This window comes from Caretta caretta, chromosome 6 (assembly GCF_965140235.1).
Source record: "Caretta caretta isolate rCarCar2 chromosome 6, rCarCar1.hap1, whole genome shotgun sequence".
NCBI classification, from domain to species: Eukaryota; Metazoa; Chordata; order Testudines; family Cheloniidae; genus Caretta; species Caretta caretta.
In genome coordinates, this window is record NC_134211.1 from 17,747,011 (window position 1) to 17,769,952 (window position 22,942).

General features: G+C 43.2%; 1 protein-coding gene across 2 annotated transcripts in view; it reads right to left on the minus strand.

Moving 5' to 3' along the window:
• The window catches only part of IGHMBP2 (immunoglobulin mu DNA binding protein 2), an 88,958-nt gene that overhangs the window by 39,914 nt on the left and 26,102 nt on the right, over nt 1-22,942 (minus strand). For both annotated transcript variants that reach the window (XR_007357004.2, XM_048852216.2), the window contains exons 5-8: nt 20,890-21,053; nt 19,199-19,399; nt 11,919-12,066; nt 4,430-4,604 (exon numbers count right to left, since the gene is read on the minus strand). Coding sequence is in view for 1 of the 2 variants with exons in the window: in XM_048852216.2 (XP_048708173.2) it covers nt 4,430-4,604; nt 11,919-12,066; nt 19,199-19,399; nt 20,890-21,053 (688 nt within the window). In the remaining variant the exon portion in view is untranslated. The remainder of the gene's footprint in view (nt 1-4,429; nt 4,605-11,918; nt 12,067-19,198; nt 19,400-20,889; nt 21,054-22,942) is intronic.

Genomic DNA, 22,942 nt, shown 5'->3' on the forward strand with positions numbered 1-22,942 from the left:
TGTCTTCTCTGTATGTTGATAATTTGGCCCAAATTATTTAAACAAGTGACGGTGTTTGAAAATTTCCTAAAGATGCAGCTCTGTCCAGTAAAACAACCTCCACTATTCAGGATGCTTCGTAGTCTGATCTGAATTCTGATGTCCATAAAAAGTGCTTCATACAACTAAAACCAAGATATTTAAACGCGTTGAAGTTTTTTCAGACAGGTTTTAACACTAATGCATAGCACTTATGCAGCACTCAATATTTGACAGAAAACTGGAAGGCCCAGATTGCAAACCCGTCCTCTCACTTGTAAGCAGTTGCTCACACAAGCAGTACCACTGAAGTCAGTGGGACTATGAAGTCATGTAACTGCTCATGGCTGGGAGTGAGGAGCTCATTATCTGGCCCTAAACAATTAATCCTTCTAATACTTCTCTAATGTACTTAAGCATCCTTATCCTCATTTTACATAGGGGGAAACTGAGGCACAGAGGCATGGAACTGCTTGGCCAACAAGCTCACAAAAGCAAGACAACAGCAAAAGCTGAGACTAGAATTCCAAGGTTCCAGCCAGGCTTCCCAGTTACTCACTAACTTCTTTTGCCAATAGCTGACTACAAGGCTAGTGCTGGGAGATCTGCTAGTTTGTCTGAGATTTGGATGTGCTGCATAACAGCCTCTCAAGATTTATGTTCAAATCAGAACCTATTGCTCCAAGATGATGTGTTGCTTTAACCTTATTTATAATGATCTCTTAGCAGCCTGCTTTGAGTTGTTCTATCCTCTGGACGTCTATAATAGGAGGTTTTTGCTATTCTGAAATTTAAGTCAGGTTATAGATATGTATTTTGCTTCTTTTGGCTGCCATGTTATGGAATTAGCTCCCTTACTCAGGATGTGATGCAACAAGTGCCTAGACCTTTCATGTTTTTAAAAAGGTGCAGTGACTCAAGACACTTTTTGAAATTACAGGGACAGATCCTCAGCAGGTGTAAACTGTCATAACTCGCTTGGAGCCATGGCGATTTACACCAGCTGCGGATCTCCTCTGCAATGTAATTGTTCTTAAAGCACATGCTGTACGTATTGTCATTTTATAATTGCAGCTGTGTGCATTGCTTCCTCTTAGTAGGCATACGATTGCATTAATATTTTAAATAAATAAGCGTGGAACCACAATGACAGAATTTAATAAGGAAAAAGAACGCATGAACTAATAAGAGAGTGCCTAAATCCATCACACAAAGCCAGATACTCTAATCAGCAGTATGGAGAGATAGGCCAAGCAAACCCTTTGACAGGGTCAATAAAAATCATGATTTATAAAAAAAAAATTAAATCAAATCTTTTATTTACATTATGATTATTTTCAAAAATTAAATGAATTGTTCATTTAAATCAGACTTTTTATTTATATGTTGTTCGTTCTCTATTTTCTTACCATTTTATAGACTTAAATTTCTGAAGTGTTTTGGGGTTTTTTTGTACTTGTTTCTTTAATTTGTTTCCCAACTGTTAGCAGAATTTCAGATTTTACATAGGGATTTTTTTTCCTGCTAAGACGTCTCACACTGAAAATGCTCATGTATATTAGACAAATCCAGGTCCTCATTAACGGTGAGAATACCACAACACAAAACCGAGAAGCAAAGAGCCTGTACTATATTTGTAACCAACTCCTCTTTCCAATACACTAAAAGTTCCACAAGTCACAATAGCTGAAATGCTTCAACCAAGCTATGCCCCTTCTTCAGGGTGTGAAATCTGTGGGACTTGTACTCCTAGCTGCTTTTGAAAATCCAACCTTCAGTGCCGAAATGTGAACTGAGAAACCCAATGCTAGGTTCCTATTTTTGAAAACGTTGGCGCCTGTTTGTATCAAGACATTCACAATAGCTTTGTTAAAATGTATCAAAAATCTAAATAACTTTCTTTGTTAACACTGTTGTTTGGAAGTGACAAAGATTTATGCCACTAATAAGATTTTAATAAAAATACAATGGTAGGCAAACATTTATGCACTTGTTTAACTTTATTTAAGCACGATTCCCTAGAAGCCTTCATTTTCGATCTTTTGCTCTTTACCTACAGTAGTTTTGTAAAATTCAAACATACCTACCAGTTAGCAGCATTGAAAGTAACCACCATGAACATTTAATTCATTATAAATTGAAACACAAATTTGCTATCGCATAAATTAATGGCAGAGGGAGTTAGGCGCCTAACCGACTTTGGTGCTTTTGTAAACCCCACTAAGCACCTGTCTCCATCCTTAGGTACTTAAATACTTTTGAAAATCTGGTACTTAACCTCTCAGTTCCCATCTGTAAAATAGGGATACTAATTCCTCTCTCCCATCTTCTAGTCTTCTTTGTCTATTTAGAGTGTAAGCTCTATGAGTCAGACACTATTACTAGGTATATGTACAGAACCTAGTACCGGGGCCCTGATTTTAGATGGGTTCTCTAGGTGATACTCTAATACAAATAATTAATATTAAAAGTGTACATATTTCTAGATACAAAATTAGCTCCCTCGCAAATGTTTCGGTATATGGTAGGCCATTCATCCATCTAGCTGGCAATATATAGTGAAAAGACTCATAGCTATTGCTTGCATAAAACCAAATTAAGGTTCACTTGTTAAGATCAGCAAACATAACAATGCACAATGTAGGAAGCAATATGCAGGAAATCAATATTGGGAAAGGATATTAAAAGGACAATTTATGCTAGTGATTTATGGCTCTCAGGGAAGAGATCCACAAATTAGACCTAATTTTCAATAAACCAGCAGTAATTCATAACAAATATTCAACCCAACTAAAAAAGCCAAGCAATAAATTAAATCCTTCAGAACCTAAACTTTGATTGATAGAAAGATGCAGGCAAGTATCCATTACAGACAGTGGAAAGGAAAAGTTTGATCCTCTGATGGAGCCCGATGGGGGTCTGGACAGCATCAACTCATTTCACAGTGTATTCCCATGATTTCTCTTATTAGTACCTGTCCCTAATCCAACACCCACAGAAGTCAACTGAAAGACTCCAATTGACTATATAGGGCTTTAGATCAATCCCATTCAACTGCTGATTAAGGCCCCATTCCCTCAATCACTTAAGCAGATGCTTAATTTTAAGCACAATGGGACTATTCATATGCTAACAGTGAGGCATGTGCTTGAGTGCTTTGCTGAATAGAAACAGACTTAAGTTAAAGGTGCATAACTTTAAACATGAGTGTTTTGCTTACCTGGGGACTTGATGCACGTGAAATATGGGGCATGCCATCATTATAAACCCAAGAAAGCCACATCCATTTTCCGTTCCTTTCATTCTCCTAACCACACCTTCCACTAAAATGTATCTAGCTGCTGTCGGTGGTTCTCTTTCCCCTAAAAGGCCTCTAGTTCTTCCTCTATTGCTCGCTATGCCAGCTCCACATTTCAGTTAGCTAATTTGTAACGACACTCTACAGAGATCCTCCTCTTTCGTCCATGATCTCTTTCTTGTTCCTATATCAGACTGATTTGCTCTTCATTCTTTCTTTTGCTTTCAAGATCTCAAATGCTTGTATGTATTATATTAAATCCCAGGTATATGCAATGAACGGACACATTATCGTCACATAAATGTCTGGAAATTCAACGTAAAAGCTGCCAAAGCAACCATCTTCCCCTTTGCATATACCACATGCATTAAAATGGGGTCCTCTGAACATATGTTCCACCCAGCTCCAAATGAAGTCTATACATATCACATGAAGTCAAATTTATCTGATTCCTAGGATTTGCATTTACTTGTAACTCAAACAATAATCCTCACATAAACTTTTCCTTACAAGCCTGGCTGTTTCTAGTTTCCTGCAGGATCTCCATGTCATGGCCCCTAGTTCTGACCAGAGAGCCAGGACTACATCTTGGTGGAATTACCAAACTGCACCTGCCACAATGAATCAACAGAATGTACTCAGCAGCTTAATGCACCGTTCAAACGCCTTCCAAGAGGTTAATTCAACAGAAGAGCACTGCATCCCTAAGCAAGGTCACAGATCCTGCCGCCATCTTACAAGTCCTTTATTACTTGGCTCTATAGTATTCACACATCACCACAAGAAGCTCCATATACGTGCATCTAGGATAATACAAAAGGCATAATGCCCTTGTATTACATTATTTGGTCACCAGCATGTAAAATTACATGGTGTTGTCTCATCATGTAACGAAAGAGCGTGCTGCAATGTATACACATTAATCTTTAACAAAGGACCATAGTTAAAGTTGCTGTAAGGGAACTATGAATGTGTATTAAATTCAGCCAGTGTAATATACACACCTAACAGCTTGTTCTAATGAAGTGCTGTCCACCATGAATCTTTGGGACGTTTATCAATGTCTGCCAGAATAATTAATGGGAGATCCTAAAGCTGTGAAATGCTGCTTACTTGTCAGAAATGATTGTGGGAGGCAGCTGTTTGTGATCCCCAGCCAGGATACACTTTCTGGCCTTCAGCAGAGGTATCCAGCAGCTTGCTTCTAGTGCCTGAGCACATTCATCTATCACCACCAGATCAAAGTGATTTTCAGGAAGTAACTTCAGTGGACCATCAGAGGAAGCACCTAATCAACGGAGAAATCAAAAGAGAATTAACACATCTTGGAAGGAGAGAATAGGAGCACAAACAAACCTCTTAAAAAAAATCCCTTACAAATTAATTGCTGTTAAAGGCAGGTAACAAAGATGCTGGTTCTCTGCAGAAATTCACAATTTCAAATCTGCAGTCCATTTGGGGGGGAAAAAAAAAGGGACTTGCTATTTGCCAGTTTCTGGCTGCAACTACAGTTTTTGCTTTGGCATTCACACCCATGCCCTCTTGAGCATCTTAAAAACAACAATAAAACCAGATAATTAAAACCACAGAACGATATGCTCCACTATCTCACCAAAGCAGAGCAAAAGCACTCACTTTTCTTCTGCCCTCTTCATCAAACAACCAAAGCTAGAAGGGAAATAGATTTGAGAGTTGCCTTTAATGATGTACTATGGGAAAGAATTTCTGACCTTAAACTGAACAGGCTTTGTCTAACCTACCTGTCTTCTCAAGAATATATTGTAGCATAGATAGGAAAACCAATTCTATCAACAATGTTGCACAAACACACCACGAATGTTCTAAGGTGTAACAGAGCAGATAAAATTATTTGGGGCAGGGACTGTCTTTTCATTAAGTGTTAAAGTGTCTAGCACAACAGGGCTCCAACCCTTAAAATCAGAGTCTCTAGACATAACCGCAATCGAAATATTAAATTAAATTTACATTTCTATTGCGCAGAGCTCTAGATTTGAGAGGCACTGAAAATGTTGGTGAAATAATTCATGAAAGTGGGTGAAAAGGGGGTGAGGAAGAGAGATAAAATGTAGGAACCTGTTGTATGTTTATTATTCAGAGCAAATTCATCAAGGGAAAGATTGATTTCTAAAACATCTTGTACTAGGGCTGAGGAATGCAGCTCAGGTTAGAGATGATTTAGTTCTTCTTTTATAAACCACAGTCTGTGTATAGTTTTGGATTAGATTGGACACACCTGACACAAGCTACAGTTTGTCAGCCTAAGTGCAATCTCTTTTTATTAGGCAAAACTTTTTCAGAATATACTTACCCACTATAGTTACATGGGATGTATAATTTGCACCTGGCATGTGATATATTGCCACGCTCCAAGCCCCCTCCAAAAAAGATATGTGTAACGAAAGACTACAATTGCGTGGGTAGAGAGGGGCTATACCATTCTAGCTATACAGCGTGACTCTAATGTATTGATCTCCACTTAACTAAAGGTCAGGTATGTCTCCCAGGGTTGCAGTAATTAAGCTCTCCTCCTGCTGAGCTTAGCAGCAGAGAGATGCAGAGAGGTCTGGCTTGTGTGAATAAATCCTGCTAACTGGATGGTTCTGAGTAAGCCAGCAGGCTTTCTATAACTGGGGAAACCAGAATTATCTGAACCTCCAGTTTTACGCATGCTGTGACTATCCCAGCTTTGTAAAATCAAGGCTGCATTGGGTCGTTGGTTTTTTGGTTTTTTTTTTTTTTTTGATGTAATTTATTGACTTGTTTTGTAAAGGACTTTTGACAAAGCCGAGTTATTTAGACTTCAAAACTAGCTAGCAAGCCAGCAGGGGTCCATGAGTTTGCAGGGAGAACCCCAGCTGAGATGGCAGAGTGAGAGTACCACTATCATTGAAAGACAGAGGTCAAGCCCCACTTCTTTCACACAGTTACAACTAGAACTGAGGGACCACTTCCTTACAAATAATTTATTTCAAGGATTTCATAGGGCATTTTCCTATTCGTGAATTGTCCATGGCCATCCTGTGAAACTCTTCAATATATTTGTTATTTGAAATTATTCATACTTTTCTTCAAATAGTTATCGACCAAATAATTGCAGGTTGCATTTCTTGATGCCTTGGGCCCTGATCCGGCAAAGCACTTAAGTATGTGCTTAACTTTTATGTGAGTAGTCCCGTTGATGTCAATGGAACTGCTTACGTGCTTAAAAATAAGCATATACATAAGTGGTTGGCAGGATCAGTACCTATGTTACTTCCCTGAGTCACATGGTATTGTTTCTGTTCCCTAATTGGGTGACTAAACAAACGCTGCATACATTGTGTCAAGTACAAATGAATATTCCATTCCGATTTCTCACTCTGTTGGTCAGTTACATAAAACATCCCATCAGGAATCAGAAACATGTGACCTATGGACCTGACTAGGACAGTGAAAAAATTTCAAACAACAAGTGTCACTCATTGAAAATAGAATTCATAGTTCATACTGCGTTGGCTGTTTAACCACCATGTGAAGTGCACATTTTACAAGCAAAAGCAGTCTGAAAGTCACTTTTGGTGACTATTCAAGTTGAAAATTCACTTTTCAGGAGTATTCATATTACTGAAGTTGGAATGTTTGTGGAAAGTGAACACAAAAGGGTCACACATAGAAGTGAAAACAGATTTGTATTTAACAAAATAATTACGTGAGAATTTTCCCAGCCCTGCACCACTATTTGCTCACCTCAGCTTTCAATACCGTCTCTCTCTGTTTCTGCCTCTGACCTATCACTGTTACCGAGCTCATTCCAGTCCATGCTAAGCCTCGCAGAGCAGGGCACCTTTGTCTTTTATAGCTCTGTCAAGTGCCCTGTGCGCTTACAATGCTATATAAACAGTACATTTTACAAGCAGTTGGTCCATAAAACGAGTTAGGCCACTTCACATGGTTTTGGTTGTTTATAAACATTTTTTTTTAAAACGATGGAGGTATTCATGTTTGCAACTAGGTCTTGAAACATCCGCAAATGTTACTTTTCACAGAATAGTTTATTATCTTTACATGGCAGCGTTAACTACTTTGTTATATAAAGCTGTGATCACAGTGGCCATACATTATTATTTATTCTATGTATTACTGTAGCACCGAGACCCCAAATGAGATCATGCCTCCACTGTGCTAGGCCCTGTACAAACAGGTAGTAAGGGACAGTCCCTGCCCCAAAGAGCTTATGTGCTAAATAATAAATATAGTCGAAGTGTGTGTGTGTAGGAAGGTTCAGTGCTAGTTTGTTTTATCAACATTAAATAGAACACAAAGGAAGATAACACAAAGAAATTACATCGGGATTCTCCACCTCTGGGTCACAATCCCAACAGATGCTAGGGAATCGCAACCACCCTGTCATTCTTATATTGCTCAGGGTAAGCAGGTAATGGACAGAAGGGAGGGTCTCCATAGGGGAAAAGGCTGAGAACCAATGAAATAGATTAAAATTGAAAAGGCAGAGAAAAGGAGTTCTAAGACTCCTATCCATCCCGGGTACACATGGACATTACAGACCATACAGTCCCACCACATGGAGTGATATTAAATTACATATAGTTTGGCTATTTAAGTCAGGGGTGGGCAAATTTTTTGGCCCGAGGGCCACATCAGGGAACAGAAATTGTATGGCAGGCCATGAATGCTCACAAAATTGGGACTGGGGTGTGGGAGGGGATGAGGGCTCTGGTTGGGGGTGTGGGCTCTGGGGTGGGGCTGGGGATGAGAGGTTTGGGGTGCAGGATGGTGCTCCAGGCTGGGATCAAGGAGTTTGGAGAGTGGGAGGGGGATCAGGGCTAGGCAGGGGGTTGGGGCATGGAAAGAGGCTGGGGGGGTGCAGGCTCCGAGTGGCGCTTACCTCAAGCAGCTCCCGGAAGCAGTGGCATGTCCCTTCTCTGGCTCCTACATAGAGGTGCCGCCAAGCGGCTCTGTATGCTGCCCCATCTGCAGGCACCACCCCTGCAGCTCCCATTGGAGTGCCAGAGGAGGCCACTGGAGTGCGTAGGAGCCGGAGCACGGTCACGCTGTGGCTTCCGGGAGCTGCATGGTGCGGCCCCTGACCCTGCTCCCCAGCGGGAGCTTGCAGGCTGGCTTCGGGCTGTAGTTTGCCCCCCCCGATCTAAGCGTATGGTGACTCTGCAATCAAAGGTATGGTTGCACTACATGTAGACATACAAGCGAGCTTTACTCTAGCTCAGTAATACTCAGAACTCAGTGGTTCCGGAGCCAAATTAGCAATCAACCCAACTTCCCTCTAAGCTGCGCAGCCATGCAGCAGGCTAGCAAAGGCCATGCAGGCAGGGAGAGGTGCCCCTCTCCCAGCCTGGCCCAGCCTAGCCCAGCTGGAGCTGCCGTGGCTGGGGAGAGGCTCCTCTCACCCCGGCCCCAAGCTGCTGCAGCAAGAGAGGGCTGGGAGAATCATAGAATCATAGAATATCAGGGTTGGAAGGGACCCCAGAAGGTCATCTAGTCCAACCCCCTGCTCAAAAGCAGGACCAATTCCCAGTTAAATCATCCCAGCCAGGGCTTTGTCAAGCCTGACCTTAAAAACCTCTAAGGAAGGAGATTCTACCACCTCCCTAGGTAACGCATTCCAGTGTTTCACCACCCTCTTAGTGAAAAAGTTTTTCCTAATATCCAATCTAAACTTCCCCCACTGCAACTTGAGACCATTACTCCTCGTTCTGTCATCTGCTACCATTGAGAACAGTCTAGAGCCATCCTCTTTGGAACCCCCTTTCAGGTAGTTGAAAGCAGCTATCAAATCCCCCCTCATTCTTCTCTTCTGCAGGCTAAACAATCCCAGCTCCCTCAGCCTCTCCTCATAACTCATGTGTTCCAGTCCCCTAATCATTTTTGTTGCCCTTCGCTGGACTCTCTCCAATTTATCCACATCCTTCTTGAAGTGTGGGGCCCAAAACTGGACACAGTACTCCAGATGAGGCCTCACCAATGTCGAATAGAGGGGAACGATCACGTCCCTCGATCTGCTCGCTATGCCCCTACTTATACATCCCAAAATGCCATTGGCCTTCTTGGCAACAAGGGCACACTGCTGACTCATATCCAGCTTCTCGTCCACTGTCACTCCTAGGTCCTTTTCCGCAGAACTGCTGCCTAGCCATTCGGTCCCTAGTCTGTAGCTGTGCATTGGGTTCTTCCGTCCTAAGTGCAGGACCCTGCACTTATCCTTATTGAACCTCATCAGATTTCTTTTGGCCCAATCCTCCAATTTGTCTAGGTCTTTCTGTATCCTATCCCTCCCCTCCAGTGTATCTACCACTCCTCCCAGTTTAGTATCATCCGCAAATTTGCTAAGAGTGCAATCCACACCATCCTCCAGATCGTTTATGAAGATATTGAACAAAACCGGCCCCAGGACCGACCCTTGGGGTACTCCACTTGATACCGGCTGCCAACTAGACATGGAGCCATTGAGCACTACCCGTTGAGCCCGACAATCTAGCCAGCTTTCTACCCACCTTGTAGTGCATTCATCCAGCCCATACTTCCTTAACTTGCTGACAAGAATACTGTGGGAGACCGTGTCAAAAGCTTTGCTAAAGTCAAGAAACAATACATCCACTGCTTTCCCTTCATCCACAGAACCAGTAATCTCATCATAAAAGGCGATTAGATTAGTCAGGCATGACCTTCCCTTGGTGAATCCATGCTGGCTGTTCCTGATCACTTTCCTCTCATGCAAGTGCTTCAGGATTGATTCTTTGAGGACCTGCTCCAAGATTTTTCCAGGGACTGAAGTGAGGCTGACTGGCCTGTAGTTCCCAGGATCCTCCTTCTTCCCTTTTTTAAAGATTGGCACTACATTAGCCTTTTTCCAGTCATCCGGGACTTCCCCGGTTCGCCACGAGTTTTCAAAGATAATGGCCAATGGCTCTGCAATCACAGCCGCCAATTCCTTCAGCACTCTCGGATGCAACTCGTCCGGCCCCATGGACTTGTGCACGTCCAGCTTTTCTAAATAGTCCCTAACCACCTCTATCTCCACAGAGGGCTGGCCATCTCTTCCCCATTTTGTGATGCCCAGCGTAGCAGTCTGGGAGCTGACCTTGTTAGTGAAAACAGAGGCAAAAAAAGCATTGAGTACATTAGCTTTTTCCACATCCTCTGTCACTAGTTTGCCTCCCTCATTCAGTAAGGGGCCCACACATTCCTTGGCTTTCTTCTTGTTGCCAACATACCTGAAGAAACCCTTCTTGTTACTCTTGACATCTCTGGCTAGCTGCAGCTCCAGGTGCGATTTGGTCCTCCTGATAACATTCCTACATGCCCGAGCAATATTTTTATACTCTTCCCTGGTCATATGTCCAACCTTCCACTTCTTGTAAGCTTCTTTTTTATGTTTAAGATCCGCTAAGATTTCACCATTAAGCCAAGCTGGTCGCCTGCCATATTTACTATTCTTTCGACTCATCGGGATGGTTTGTCCCTGTAACCTCAACAGGACAAAGAGGAGAGAAGTCCTCTCTCCCGGCCGCAGCCTGTACCCCAAACCCCTCATCCATCGCCCCACCCCACAGCCCACACCCCCAGCCAGAGCCTTCAACCCCCACACTCCAACCCTTTGCCCCAGCCCTGAGCCCCCTCCCGCACCCTGAACCCCTCATCCCCAGCCCCACCCCAGAACCTTCATCCACAGCTGTAGTCCTCACCCCCTGCACCCCAACCCTCTGCCCCAGCCCTGAGCCCATTCCCACACCCCCACCCCAGAACCCGCATCCCCAGCCAGAGCCCTCACTGCCCCGCACCCCAATCCTCTGCCCCAGCCCTGAGCTCCCTCCCACACTCCCAACCCCTCGGCCCCACCCCTGCCACACATCACCTCCATATTGGTCCACAAAGGAAAATTCATTCTGCACATGGACGTAAAAAATTAGAGGGAACGCTGCAATCAACATTACCCATAAGAGCCAGAGTAGTGTGAATTCATTGTTTCATATACTATTTTTACATACATATATATATATATTATTTTCACAACAAACGACTGATCAAATATTCTACAATTGGTTAATAACATAGTAAAAGCATACTGATTGGTTAATAATTAAATCACATAGTGTTTTACTATCCTGCAGCTCTTTTTAGTGCCTGAGCCTTGTGGCTTCTGGAGCCTCAGTCTGAGTATCACTGCTCTAGCTAGTGCAAATAACAATAGCAGTGAAGTCAGAGAGGCATGGGCTTCAGCATGGGTTGGTACAAGCCCACACGAGACCTTTGGATACTTCCTCGGGTGGCTAGCCCATGCTTTACTGCTATTGGTACTTGCACCAGTTGGATTAAAGCTAGTGTGGGCATGTCTACACACAATCATACCTTTGACTGCAGTATAGATATACCCTAAGTAATTTTAACAGCAAAGTAGATGACCAGACAGAAGTATTTTGCGTATTGCTTTTACTATTACAGAATCACTCTTAGCTACTTGAGCCTCTGATGAAGCTATGAAGCTCTGTTGAAACAACCTTATTTGTAATCATAACTAATTTGACCTAACATTTCTAAAGGCAAAAGAGGAAACAGTATGTCTAACCTGTATTTGTTGCAAGAACAACATTAGCCCGGGTAAGGATTTCAGTCATAGCAGTTTCTTCTCGCTCCTTCAGCTCCTTTCTCAGTGCCTTAATCTCATTTCGGAAATGGCTTCTCTCTCTCTTGTCCTGGGTCTTTTTGGTTTTTGTCTGCACAATGGAAATCAAAACCAGATGAAAAAGACAGCCTATAGTCCAATGGACTACTAGAGGAAATTTGTAGTAGCCCATTTAACAATGAAAGCAGCAGAATCTCTGGTATAAGCGCAATTTACTGAATTTCATTCAACCGCACTTCATTAAAAAAACAAACAAGATTGCTCTATAGGCTTATGACTCCAACCCTAAAACCCTTATTCCCATGGTTATCATGTGACTAAGGTTTGCAGGATACACTCTAGAATTTTAAAACATGATCCACAGCCTAATCTTGATCTGTCCTAAATAATCTCGATTACTCATTTCTGTAGCCATTACTCCTTTCCCAGCACAAGGAGGAGGCAGGGGAGGAACTGAGAGACCATCAGAGTAACACTCTGTTCTCTGCTTTGCTCATGGGAAGCTGTAACTAGGAGTTTGCCCCTTACTCAGGACAGACTGGAAAGTTCCAATGTATCCTCCACACAGTAAGGCTAAATGAGTTGTTTGCACTCATCTAGCCTAATCAGCAGCTTTACACTTTTTAACAACTGCCTTTACACTTTTATAAATGATTTAGAATATATATATATTTTAATAGAGAGGGGTTTTTTTAGTTGCACCTATTTAAAAATTAAACCAGAGGTTTCAAAAACATCCATGGTTGATCTCTGGTGGTTGTGGTGCATTGGCAAAGCCACCTCCCATTGCAATTCATCTCGGAAGGGCACCAACCTCTCACAGCAATGATGCGCTCCCAAACGGAAAACAACTTTGGAAGGTTTTATCTCCTTGCTGGTCAAAACTTATTAGAAAGCTGGAAAGGCTACAAAAACTCCGCTCACTCAAACTGCAGCAGTAAGCTGTTTGCTGTGGAAGGGAGTGGGTGAAAAGCAAACTTGGCTTTGATTATAGATACTATGCTGACTGGTGCCATAGATGGCTAAGACAGACAGATACCAATTACATCTCTTGCAAAACAGCAGGAAGCAGAGGGGAAATGGGAAAATATATGGCCTCAGTAGATCGATGTTTACATTTTGCTCTGCAGAAGGATCCTGTGTGACTAAAACGGTTAGTAAAAGGAATAAGTGGATTAACTGTATCCTGAAATCTGCTGCTGCCATTAGCACGTGTAGAGTAAATTGGATCTGAGCACAGAAAGCAGCCAGGGGAGCCAGCTGCAGTGTGCCGGGGCCAAGGCAATGGAGTAAGTGTGGTAGAAGGGCCCGGAGGAACCCTTTGGAGTACACAGCATACAGTAATAGAGTTCTGTTTGCTGCTCTTTGCTATTATCTTTGTCTTCATCTCCTGCACATAAAATCAGTGCAGCTATGCGTTACCATCAAAGTTATTTATTGCCGAGTGACCAATCAAGATCAGGGCCCCATTGTGCCAGGCATGGTACAAATGGAGGTACAGACAGTCCCCATCCCGACGAGCTTGCAGTCTAAAGAGACAAGGCAGACAAAGGGACAGAACACACCAACAGAGTGATGATTTGCAAATGGCATGTTAATTCCATGATTTTTTTTGGAGGGAATGGGGGTTTTATTGGAAGGGGATTAGCTAAATGGAGAGACAAAGGTTGAAGGGGACAAGACAAGGGAGAGAAAAGTTAGGGGTGAAAGTAAAAGGATAAGAAGGGCAGGTGGAGTGAGGCTGAGGTGAAAAGACTGGGGGTGGGGGAGCAAGAAAGCATCTGGAATATCACCTACACAGCCTCAATACGGTATCCTGTATTTTCAACAAACATCCCTGTTGGGCCACTCTCAGTATTTTCCCTTCAGATTTCCTCCCAAGAGGCCAAGACTAGCCAGCTGTGACACATGGGGAGGGGCAAGGCATCTACCTCAGCTTCCATATCAGCTCCAAAGTAGAGCAATTTGAACACTGTCCAATATCATGCTGCTCTTAACATGACGACTCAGTCTGGGGTAGGGGGGAAAGGAGAACATAAATCTGGAGCATCGTTCTTCAGAGAGAGAAACTCTGGGGAAATTAAAGTACAGATGGTTTCATTGCCATGGGATCCAATCAGTGGGCCTTAAAATATCTTCTTGCTAATTCTGCATTTTGAGAATTAAGCATACACCCAGGGCTGAGCCCCGGCACCTCTAGCAGTTCATAGCCCCAGCACTCTGGGCTTGCCACATCAGTTATGAAAGTAAAAAAACTGCTTGAGCCCTGGAACCTCTTTCATTACAAATAAAGCATCACATAAACCCCTTTAAAGTCCTCCCTTCAGCATTCATTTTGGAACACAGTTCATCAACCACATCCATGCCCACAAGAGGAAGCAGAAAGGGAAACCCTAGTAGCCATTTCCCCCCTAGTTTCCATTCTGCTATAGGGAAACAGGAGAGTCAAGGGGCTTGTCCGTCAAAATTTCCCATTTCCTCAACGTACCCCCAAGGAAGCAAAGTTGAGGGGAAAAATTACCTGAAAATTGGAAAGGTGTGAAATGACTTAAAACATAATCAAAATCTACGGCTTACAGATGTGAAAACAACCTAAGACTCTGTTAAAGCAGATGCTAAGTAACTGCTGGAAACCCATTCATTTTACAGGGCAGACCCCTGGCTGTGCATACCTACCCATCTATCCATGGAACAAAGTCCTTTCCTGCCCCAATGTCAACCTGCAGGAACCTGAATGAAAGAGCTGCCAGGAGACCTGTCTACCAAGTGAGGTTCCTTCCTAGCTCTCAGCTGCTTCTACTGCAAATACGCTCAAAAGCGGCAACAGAAATGCAAGATGATGAATAGCCTCAATTGAAAAACTTAAGTAAAGCTGCTGCCGTAGAAATAGCTGCAGATGAAGGATTATGGATCCAGAAGCCACAGTCAATCTGCACCATCTATATAGTAGAAATGTGTTGCCTTGTCTCCAGCCTTGCAAAGAAAGTCTGAAGTCTTCTGCTTTAGAGCAAAACCTTCCAGCTTTGCTGGCAAAAGTCAGCATTTTATTGGGGAGGGGGAGGAAGGAGAGCAGTGGTACAAAAAATGGCCTTGGAGGCTTTCACTGCACGGTTGTGCATTTTAGCTTCTACTGGAGATGTTAAAAGGAGTCATGATCTTAGGGAATGCAGAGAACACAGAGGAAGGGAAGGACTGATTAGTCATGTGGGAGCTAGATAACAGATTTTGGCAGATACGACACAATTTTTGTTGTGCTGGGATATGAGGATACCTCAAGTGTTTCACTGTGTGAGAAGGGAACATCTTCCAGCACAGTGTGTTGAGATTGTAAAGCCATCCTGTGCCATGTCATCATTGGGGGGGAAACAGTAATCTGCACTGAAATGTTTTATGCCAATTAAAATAGTGCCGCATTCTAAATTAAGCTAAAAATAATTACATTAAAATCATAATGGGAGGATGTATCAGGGCAACCCGAACTATCATTCTGAAGCTATTTACTGATGTGACTGTGTCTCTGCCTTTTCAGTGTAAAAGGCAGCACTAGAGAAAGGTGCCAGACTGACTGTCTGGGAGGCTGCAGTGGCTAGCCACAGAGCAGAGGCAATACAGCACACTCTTCTCTGCCGCGATGGCTCAATCACCACCCGGATGGACCAGCTCTAGCCATAAAGGCCCACTCCAGTCAATGGAGCAGCTCCCACTGACTCTGAATCAGGCTTTAAGGCGGGTATTCAGTCTTCTCCACCTGCACTCAATCCATGGCCTTTCTGCTGAGTCTGTCAACAAGGCTGATGACTGTGCCGATGTGGACACCTGTCCAATAGGAACTGTGCTGAAACCACCTAACCCTTCCACCAAGACCACACTAACCAGCACTGCTGGCACTTCACAAAGATAAACGGAACGGCAGCAACTGGCCACCAGTTCTAGTCTTGGATTGTATTTGAACCACCAACCTAGACGTGAACAACTAAATATTCCACTACCAACCCTCTGGACTATTCATACCGCTAATTATGTCTTCTCTCTTTTTGGAAGTATCCAAATGATAAAATGACATGGAATAACTCAGTTCTGAGAGCGGGCTGTAGCTTTTAAAAGTGCATAACGTGCAACTAAATAGACCACAGTTGTGACGTGCCAGGAGACAACCACAACCACTGACAATTGGCAGAAGGGAGGGTTTGCTAGCCATTTTATGAGGACCTTGCTTTGATGTGTTTCACTTATTAGCAGGACAAAGATCTCATCAACACAAGGACACTCAATACCCACATGGACTTGGTCCATGATCCAATACCATTACAACATGCTGCCGCACGAGAATCCCATTCACTCACTCCTTGGACCAACAGGGCTTAGCAGTGGCATGCTGAGACCAGGAAAGTATGCTGCGCAGGTCCTCTGTGGTCAGTATGGTGATTTGTGTCAATGAGCCGTAGCTGGAGCCTCAACCAGCCCTACACGGCCAGGAAGAAAGAGGACATTGTGCCACTGAGTGGGAATCGGGCAAAAGTGGGGAAATCCTGAAAGGCCCCCCTGCCCACCAAAAAGTAATAAGAATATTTCTCTCTTATACAGAGCTTAGATCTCACACCTCTTTGCCCGGGATGAGGAATGGGTGTCCTTAGCCCACTTTCCAAACGTGGAAACACACTCAGGAAAGGGGAAATGACATTCCCAATGTCGCACAGCACAGTCAACGATAGAACCCAGGGCTCTCAGACCACTGCCCTGTCCCCTGGACCCCACTGTCTCCTTATTCCCACAGGAGAGAAGAAATCAGGCTCTAATTATGAATATATTCTCGCATGAGAAATCTAAGGAACACTGTGAAAACAGCTCATGTCAGGGTCTCAGTGTTTGAAAGACTGAAATGGATTCATTAATACTAAGTGTTCTTTTGGCATACAAAGCACAGCAGTCATGAAGAACAGCCTTATGGAAAGGGCAGCTAAAGATTTTTTCTTTTAGACCTGTAGTAAACAGATTACACAGACAGTTTTCCACAGTGCGTTACTTTTAACCCTTCACTGCTTCAGAATGATCTACAACTGCTGAGCAAAGGGAAACCTCCAGCCTCTCTGAATCCTGTACACTCCTTCACTTGAATGACCCTCATCATAGATCCAAAGTCATCACCAGGTCTCACTTTTTACAGATGGATGTAGGATACTTACATCTGAAATGCAGGATTAGAAGCAAGACAAAAACCAAGGATAGGGTGAGCCCATTACTCAGTGGGGGGAGGGGGGGAGAACAATAATGGAAAATGTGGAAATGACAGAAGTGTTAAATGACTTTTTTTTGTTTTGGTCTTCACCAAAAAGGTTAGTAGCGACTGGACATCAAACATAGTGAATGCCAGTGAAAATGAGGTAAGATCAGAGGCTAAAATAGGGAAAGAACAAGTTCAAAATTACTTAGACAAGTTAGATGTCTTCAAGTCACCAGGGCCTGATGAAATATATCCCAGAATACTCAAGGAGCTGACTGAGGAGATATCTGAGTCATTAGCAATTATCTTCAAAAAGTCATGGAAGATAGGAGAGATTCCAAAGGACTGGAAAAGGGCAAATATAGTGCCCATCTATAAAAAGGGAAATAAGGACAACCCAGGGAATTACAGACCAGTCAACCGGGAAAGATAATGGAGCAAATAATTAAGCAATCAATTTGCAAACACCTAGAAGATAATAAGGTGATAAGTAACAGTCAGAATGGATTTGTCAAGAACAAATCATGTCAAAACAACCTAACAGCTTTCTTTGACAGGGTAACAAGCCTTGTAGATGAGGGGACGCAGTAGATGTGGTATACCTTGACTTTAGTAAGGCTTTTGATACTGTCTCACATGACGTGAAACTATCTAGGGAAATACAATCTAGATGGAGCTACTAAAAAGTGAGTGCATAACTGGTTGCAAAAATGTTCCCAGAGAGTAGTTATCAGTGGTTCACAGTCAAGCTGGAAAGGCATATCGAGTGGGGTCAGTTCTGGGTCCAGTTCTCATCAATATCTTCATGAATAATTTAGAAAATGGCATAGAGACCACACTTACAAATTTGCAGACGATATCAATCTGGGAGAGGTTGCAAGTGCTTTGGAGGATAGGACTAAAATTCACAATGATTTGGACAAACTGGAGAAATGGTCTGAAGTACAGAAGATGAAATTCAATAAGGACAAATGCAAAGTACTCCACTTCGGAAGCAACAATCAGCTGCACACATACAAAATGGGAAATGACTGCTAGGAAGGAGTACTACAGAAAGGGATCTGAGAATAATAGCTGATCATACGCTAAATATGAGTCAACAGAGTAACACTGTTGCAAAAAAAGCAAACATCATTTTGGGATGTATTAGCAGGAGTATTGGAAGCAAGACACAAGAAGTAATTCTTCCGCTATACTCTGCGCTGATTAGACCCCAATTGGAGTATTGTGTCCAGTTCTGGGTGCCACATTTCAGGAAAGATGTGGACAAATTGGAGAAAGGCCAGAGAAGAGCAACAAAAATGATTAAAGGTCTAGAAAACATGATCTATGAGGGAAGATTGAAAAAAATGGGTTTGCTTAGTCTGGAGAAGAGAAGACTGAGAGGGGACATGATAACAGTTTTCAAGTACATAAAAGGTTGTTACAAGGGGGAGGGGGGAAAATCATTCTCCTTAACATCTAAGGATAACACAAGAAGCAATGGGCTTAAATTGCAGCAAGGGAGGTTTAGGCTGGACATTAGGAAAAACTTCTGAACTGTCAGGGTAGTTAAGCAGTGAAATAAATTGCCTAGGGAGGTTGTGGAATCTCCATCTTTGAAGATTTTTAAGAGCAGGTTAGACAAACACCTGTCAGGGATGGTCTAGATAATATTTAGTCCTTTCAGGAGTGCAGGGACTGGACTAGATGACCTCTCAAGGTCCCTTCCAGTCCTACGCTTCTATGATTATTCAAAGTAACATTTTAAGATTCCTGCACTACAATGCATTTGTAATAAATTTTGGATTTGTTTCCTACATTTAATCTCAACAAAATGAGGGGTCTGATGCTGTATTATAGGTAATAGCTGCCCGTAGTGAGTGCATTGAAAGTAGGAAGAAATCATAATCGAGCTGTAAGAGTGACATTTTGGTGCATATTAACATCAACCCAGAGCATTGTCTGCAATATAAATATTATCTAGAGAGTAAGTCTGTTGACAGTGGAATGAGACACATACGAATGCCTGGTCAATATCCTTCCTGATATCTGCCACTATCTGGGCATTATCGCCGCGTGCCAAGACCGCATCCAAGGAATGATGCTGGATGGTCTCCAGCAGACGAGCAGGGTGACCAAGACGCAGTATCTTCTCCTTATAGCCAGCCAGTCTTTCCACCAGATTATCCACTGCAATATTTGAGGGAGCGCAACACAGGACCTTGGAGGCAAAAGAAAGTGCTAATTAACTACAAACACTGAGCTGCTGAGGATTGCAAAGCCTCTGATTAAGAGCATTTAACATAACGATAGTCTCACCAGTGCAGACAAGAGGGAAGAGGAGATTGGTGAATGTAGCTAAGAGGAAAGGCAACAGTTTAAATCTCTGTAGCTTCAAAATACAGCTGGAAATACACATGTACACAACACAAAACAGTGCAAGATTTTAAATAATTACCTACAGTCTATGTCTCAAGACTTCACTTAGGCCTTGTGTACACCTGGGATTTGCCCCAGTTCCAGCCATCCACATAGCTGTATATTTGCAACCGATAGCATAGGCAGGTGAAGCAGCTACTTGCACCAGAAGAACTTATCCTAGTTTCAGCCAAGGGCTAGAATTGGGGGAAATCTCTGATGTTGACAAGGCCCTTGATTCCAAAGTAGAGACACCCTGTATGCTCAAACAATGCAAATGACAACATGTAAATGCACAATCTATAGCTACAGCACTAGCATTAGAATTATGGACTGGTTGGCTCAAGCAGATAGGGCCCTTTTCTCTCAGGTGTCAAAGCCTGGGCTCTCTGAAGACAATTAATGGCTGCTCAATATGCTTCCCCGCCACCCCCCACCCACAGGTGCCATGCAAGTGACTTAACATTCTCAAGAGAACCCCACAGTAGGACGAGAGCTGGCTTCCTGGCCCCTAACAGATATGTATTGTTGCAAAAAAAAAAAATGAAATGACATTTCATAAGGATTCAGAACTAGCATGTTTTATAAAATTTACAGCAGTGTATATTTAGTGAGACAATATGGAAAGCCACCCCCATTTCACACAGCCCACAAATGTGACATTTCACCAGCTGGAGGGGAAGGGTGGTCCTGTGGTTGGACACTGAACTGGAAATCAAAAAAGATGTGGGATCAATTCCCACCTCTGCCACTGATTTCCTGTGTGGCGTTGGGAACGCCTCAATCTCCCTGTGCCTCACGTCTCCATGTGCAGCATGAGGAAAACAACACTTCCCTACTTCCTATGGGTGGGCGAGAATAAACTATTCACGTTTGTGGGGTAGTCATACTACGCTGACTGCAGTCATTGGGGCAGAGACTTTCTTAGGCTATTTGCACATTCAGCACCTAGCACAATGGGGCCCCAGTCTTAGTTGGGAACTCTGGGTACGACTGTAAGATAAAGAATACAAATCCAGGCAATCCTGGTGCATTAGATCCAAGGTTTACAGTTTGGTTCCATGGCTCTCAGCACCCCCACTATACAAATTGTTCCAGCACTGGTGCATACGCACACACATTTTTCTTTTTACTATCAACTCCCCCGACTAATGGGGCTTGTACGTGAGTCAACACGGAAGCTGCAGTGAAATGTAGCAGGGATGGGCCGCAATAAAGAATTCCACAGCTCAACGTGCCTGATTAGTTAGCAAAATAAGCATATCCCTAGCGATTCTGGCAGCTCTCACTCACTTTCAGGCCTTGCTGCACAGCTTGAAGTATTAGCTCGACCACGGTAGTGGTTTTGCCAGTTCCGGGTGGTCCATGGATGATGGCAAGTTCTTTCTGTGCCAGCGAGAAGGAAACAGCCTCCCTCTGGGAGACATCCAGCGATTCATTATAGAATTTTAAAGGCTCTGTGGAAACAGCAAGAGGGACATTCAGATGTCAGCTACACATTGGGCACTTGCAAAAGAGTGAATACACAAGTACAAATAAAGTATGCTCTTGGTAGCTGGCGTGAATCAGTCTGACAATGAGAATAACATTTCTAGCGAGCGAGGCAAGCTGTTTAACACCCTGGGGACTAACACTCGAAACTTGGATTTCTTTCAAAAATGATAGGTTACATGCGTTTTCCTGATCTTCCTTGCTTTGTTATCTTGGGCATGCTTCAGAGGGAGTGTGTATTATTTTTCCAGATAGCGTCTTATCAAAACACTGCTGCACTGGATAGCATTTAAAGGAGCAGTCTCCTTAAGGGAAAACCAAAGGGTTTTTGTTGTTGTTGTTGTTATTAAAGGGACCAGAAATGTTTTGGTAACGTTAAAAATTCAGTTGGAGAAAATTCAGAGATGTTTTTTAATTTAATCATTCCTCTGCTGGTTATGAATCCACACACAAGAGCATTGTATTAGCAACCAGGAGAAGCAGAAAAATTACACTGGCTGTAAACAAAAGTAAAACAGACCAGCCTAGTTTCACTGCATAACCCCAAGCAAACAGCATAAATGGTGAAAAAGAAAATTAGATTTTCAAATCTCTTTCAGTTCTAATTATCTAAGATGTTGCTAGCAACACAGGAAAAGGAAAACTCATATGTGACTTTCATCTTGACTGTGCTCTTAATTTCAAAATATGGGATTCTTCTCTTATTTCTACAAGCAGTTTATTTCTCTTTATACCTCTCAGATTTCTCTGAGTTAGAGCCAAATTTATTCTCATCCCACATAATCCTGCTGTTAATCTCCCTTATTACTGCAAATTAATTACCACAGAAAAGCTAACTCATGAGACTGAAGTTTACACACACAAAAATGATGGGTGAAAACCCACATAAGGCAGGCTCCTGGCACCATCTTTTGCCTGGTGTCATTCATTAATTTCACTTAGGGCCTGATGCAAAGCCCAGTGAAATCAGTGGGAGACTTTCTATTGAAAGTGACTTTCCATCTTCAATGAACTTTCAATCAGGCCCTGGCACACTGGCAGGTTGAATGATGTTCTTCCCTTTGGTACACACTTTGCCACCTCGGGCGCCCACCTTTAAAACTCCTGGGCACAGGTTAACAACACCGGGGGCCCAAAAGGCTTCAAGGGTGAGGGGAAGAAAATGGTGTCTTGTCCTTGGGTCTTATTCTGCCTTTTTTTTTTTTTTTTGAGGGTAGAGCCTGTTACAGTAACTCGCAGAAGAACATCAGGTCTCTGTGGGATAGGGAATAAGCAGCTCCCAAATGAGAGGCATGTTCCCACAAAGAGGAACAGTTGGTAAGTAGGAGTCACTTTTTTTTTTTTTTTTTAGTTTGGCAAACAGGAACAGGTGTTTTCAATTGCATGTTGGCAAAAGGTGCTCTATGGAGCAGGCGCATCAGGAGGAGTGACAGTGTCAGATTCTTCCCCCCCACCAGTGTGCTTATTTAGAGGGGCCGTCGCTCACAAGGGCAAGGTGGTCCAGTCCCCAAGCCCATTCAGTCCTCAGCCTCACTCTACGACCACTAAAAAGAGGTAAACGTTGAGAACATTTTGTGTGCACCGAGACCACCAGTTGATTTCACTATGGCCACCAAGCAGCCCATCAGTCACTGGCATGGGGTGGAGGAACGGTGCATTAAGCCAGGACAGAAAGGGGTTTCATGGTCTCGCCTGCAGACAGGGCTTGAGGTCTGGGCCACTCCACAACACCTGCCGGAAGTGCCAAGCCTAGAGGGGAGCATTCTCCAGCTGGACAGAAGATCCAGGAGGGCCAAGAAGAGAGACCGGAGGAGGCAGAGGGAGGAGCCCTTTTGTAGATCTGGAAGGAACTTGA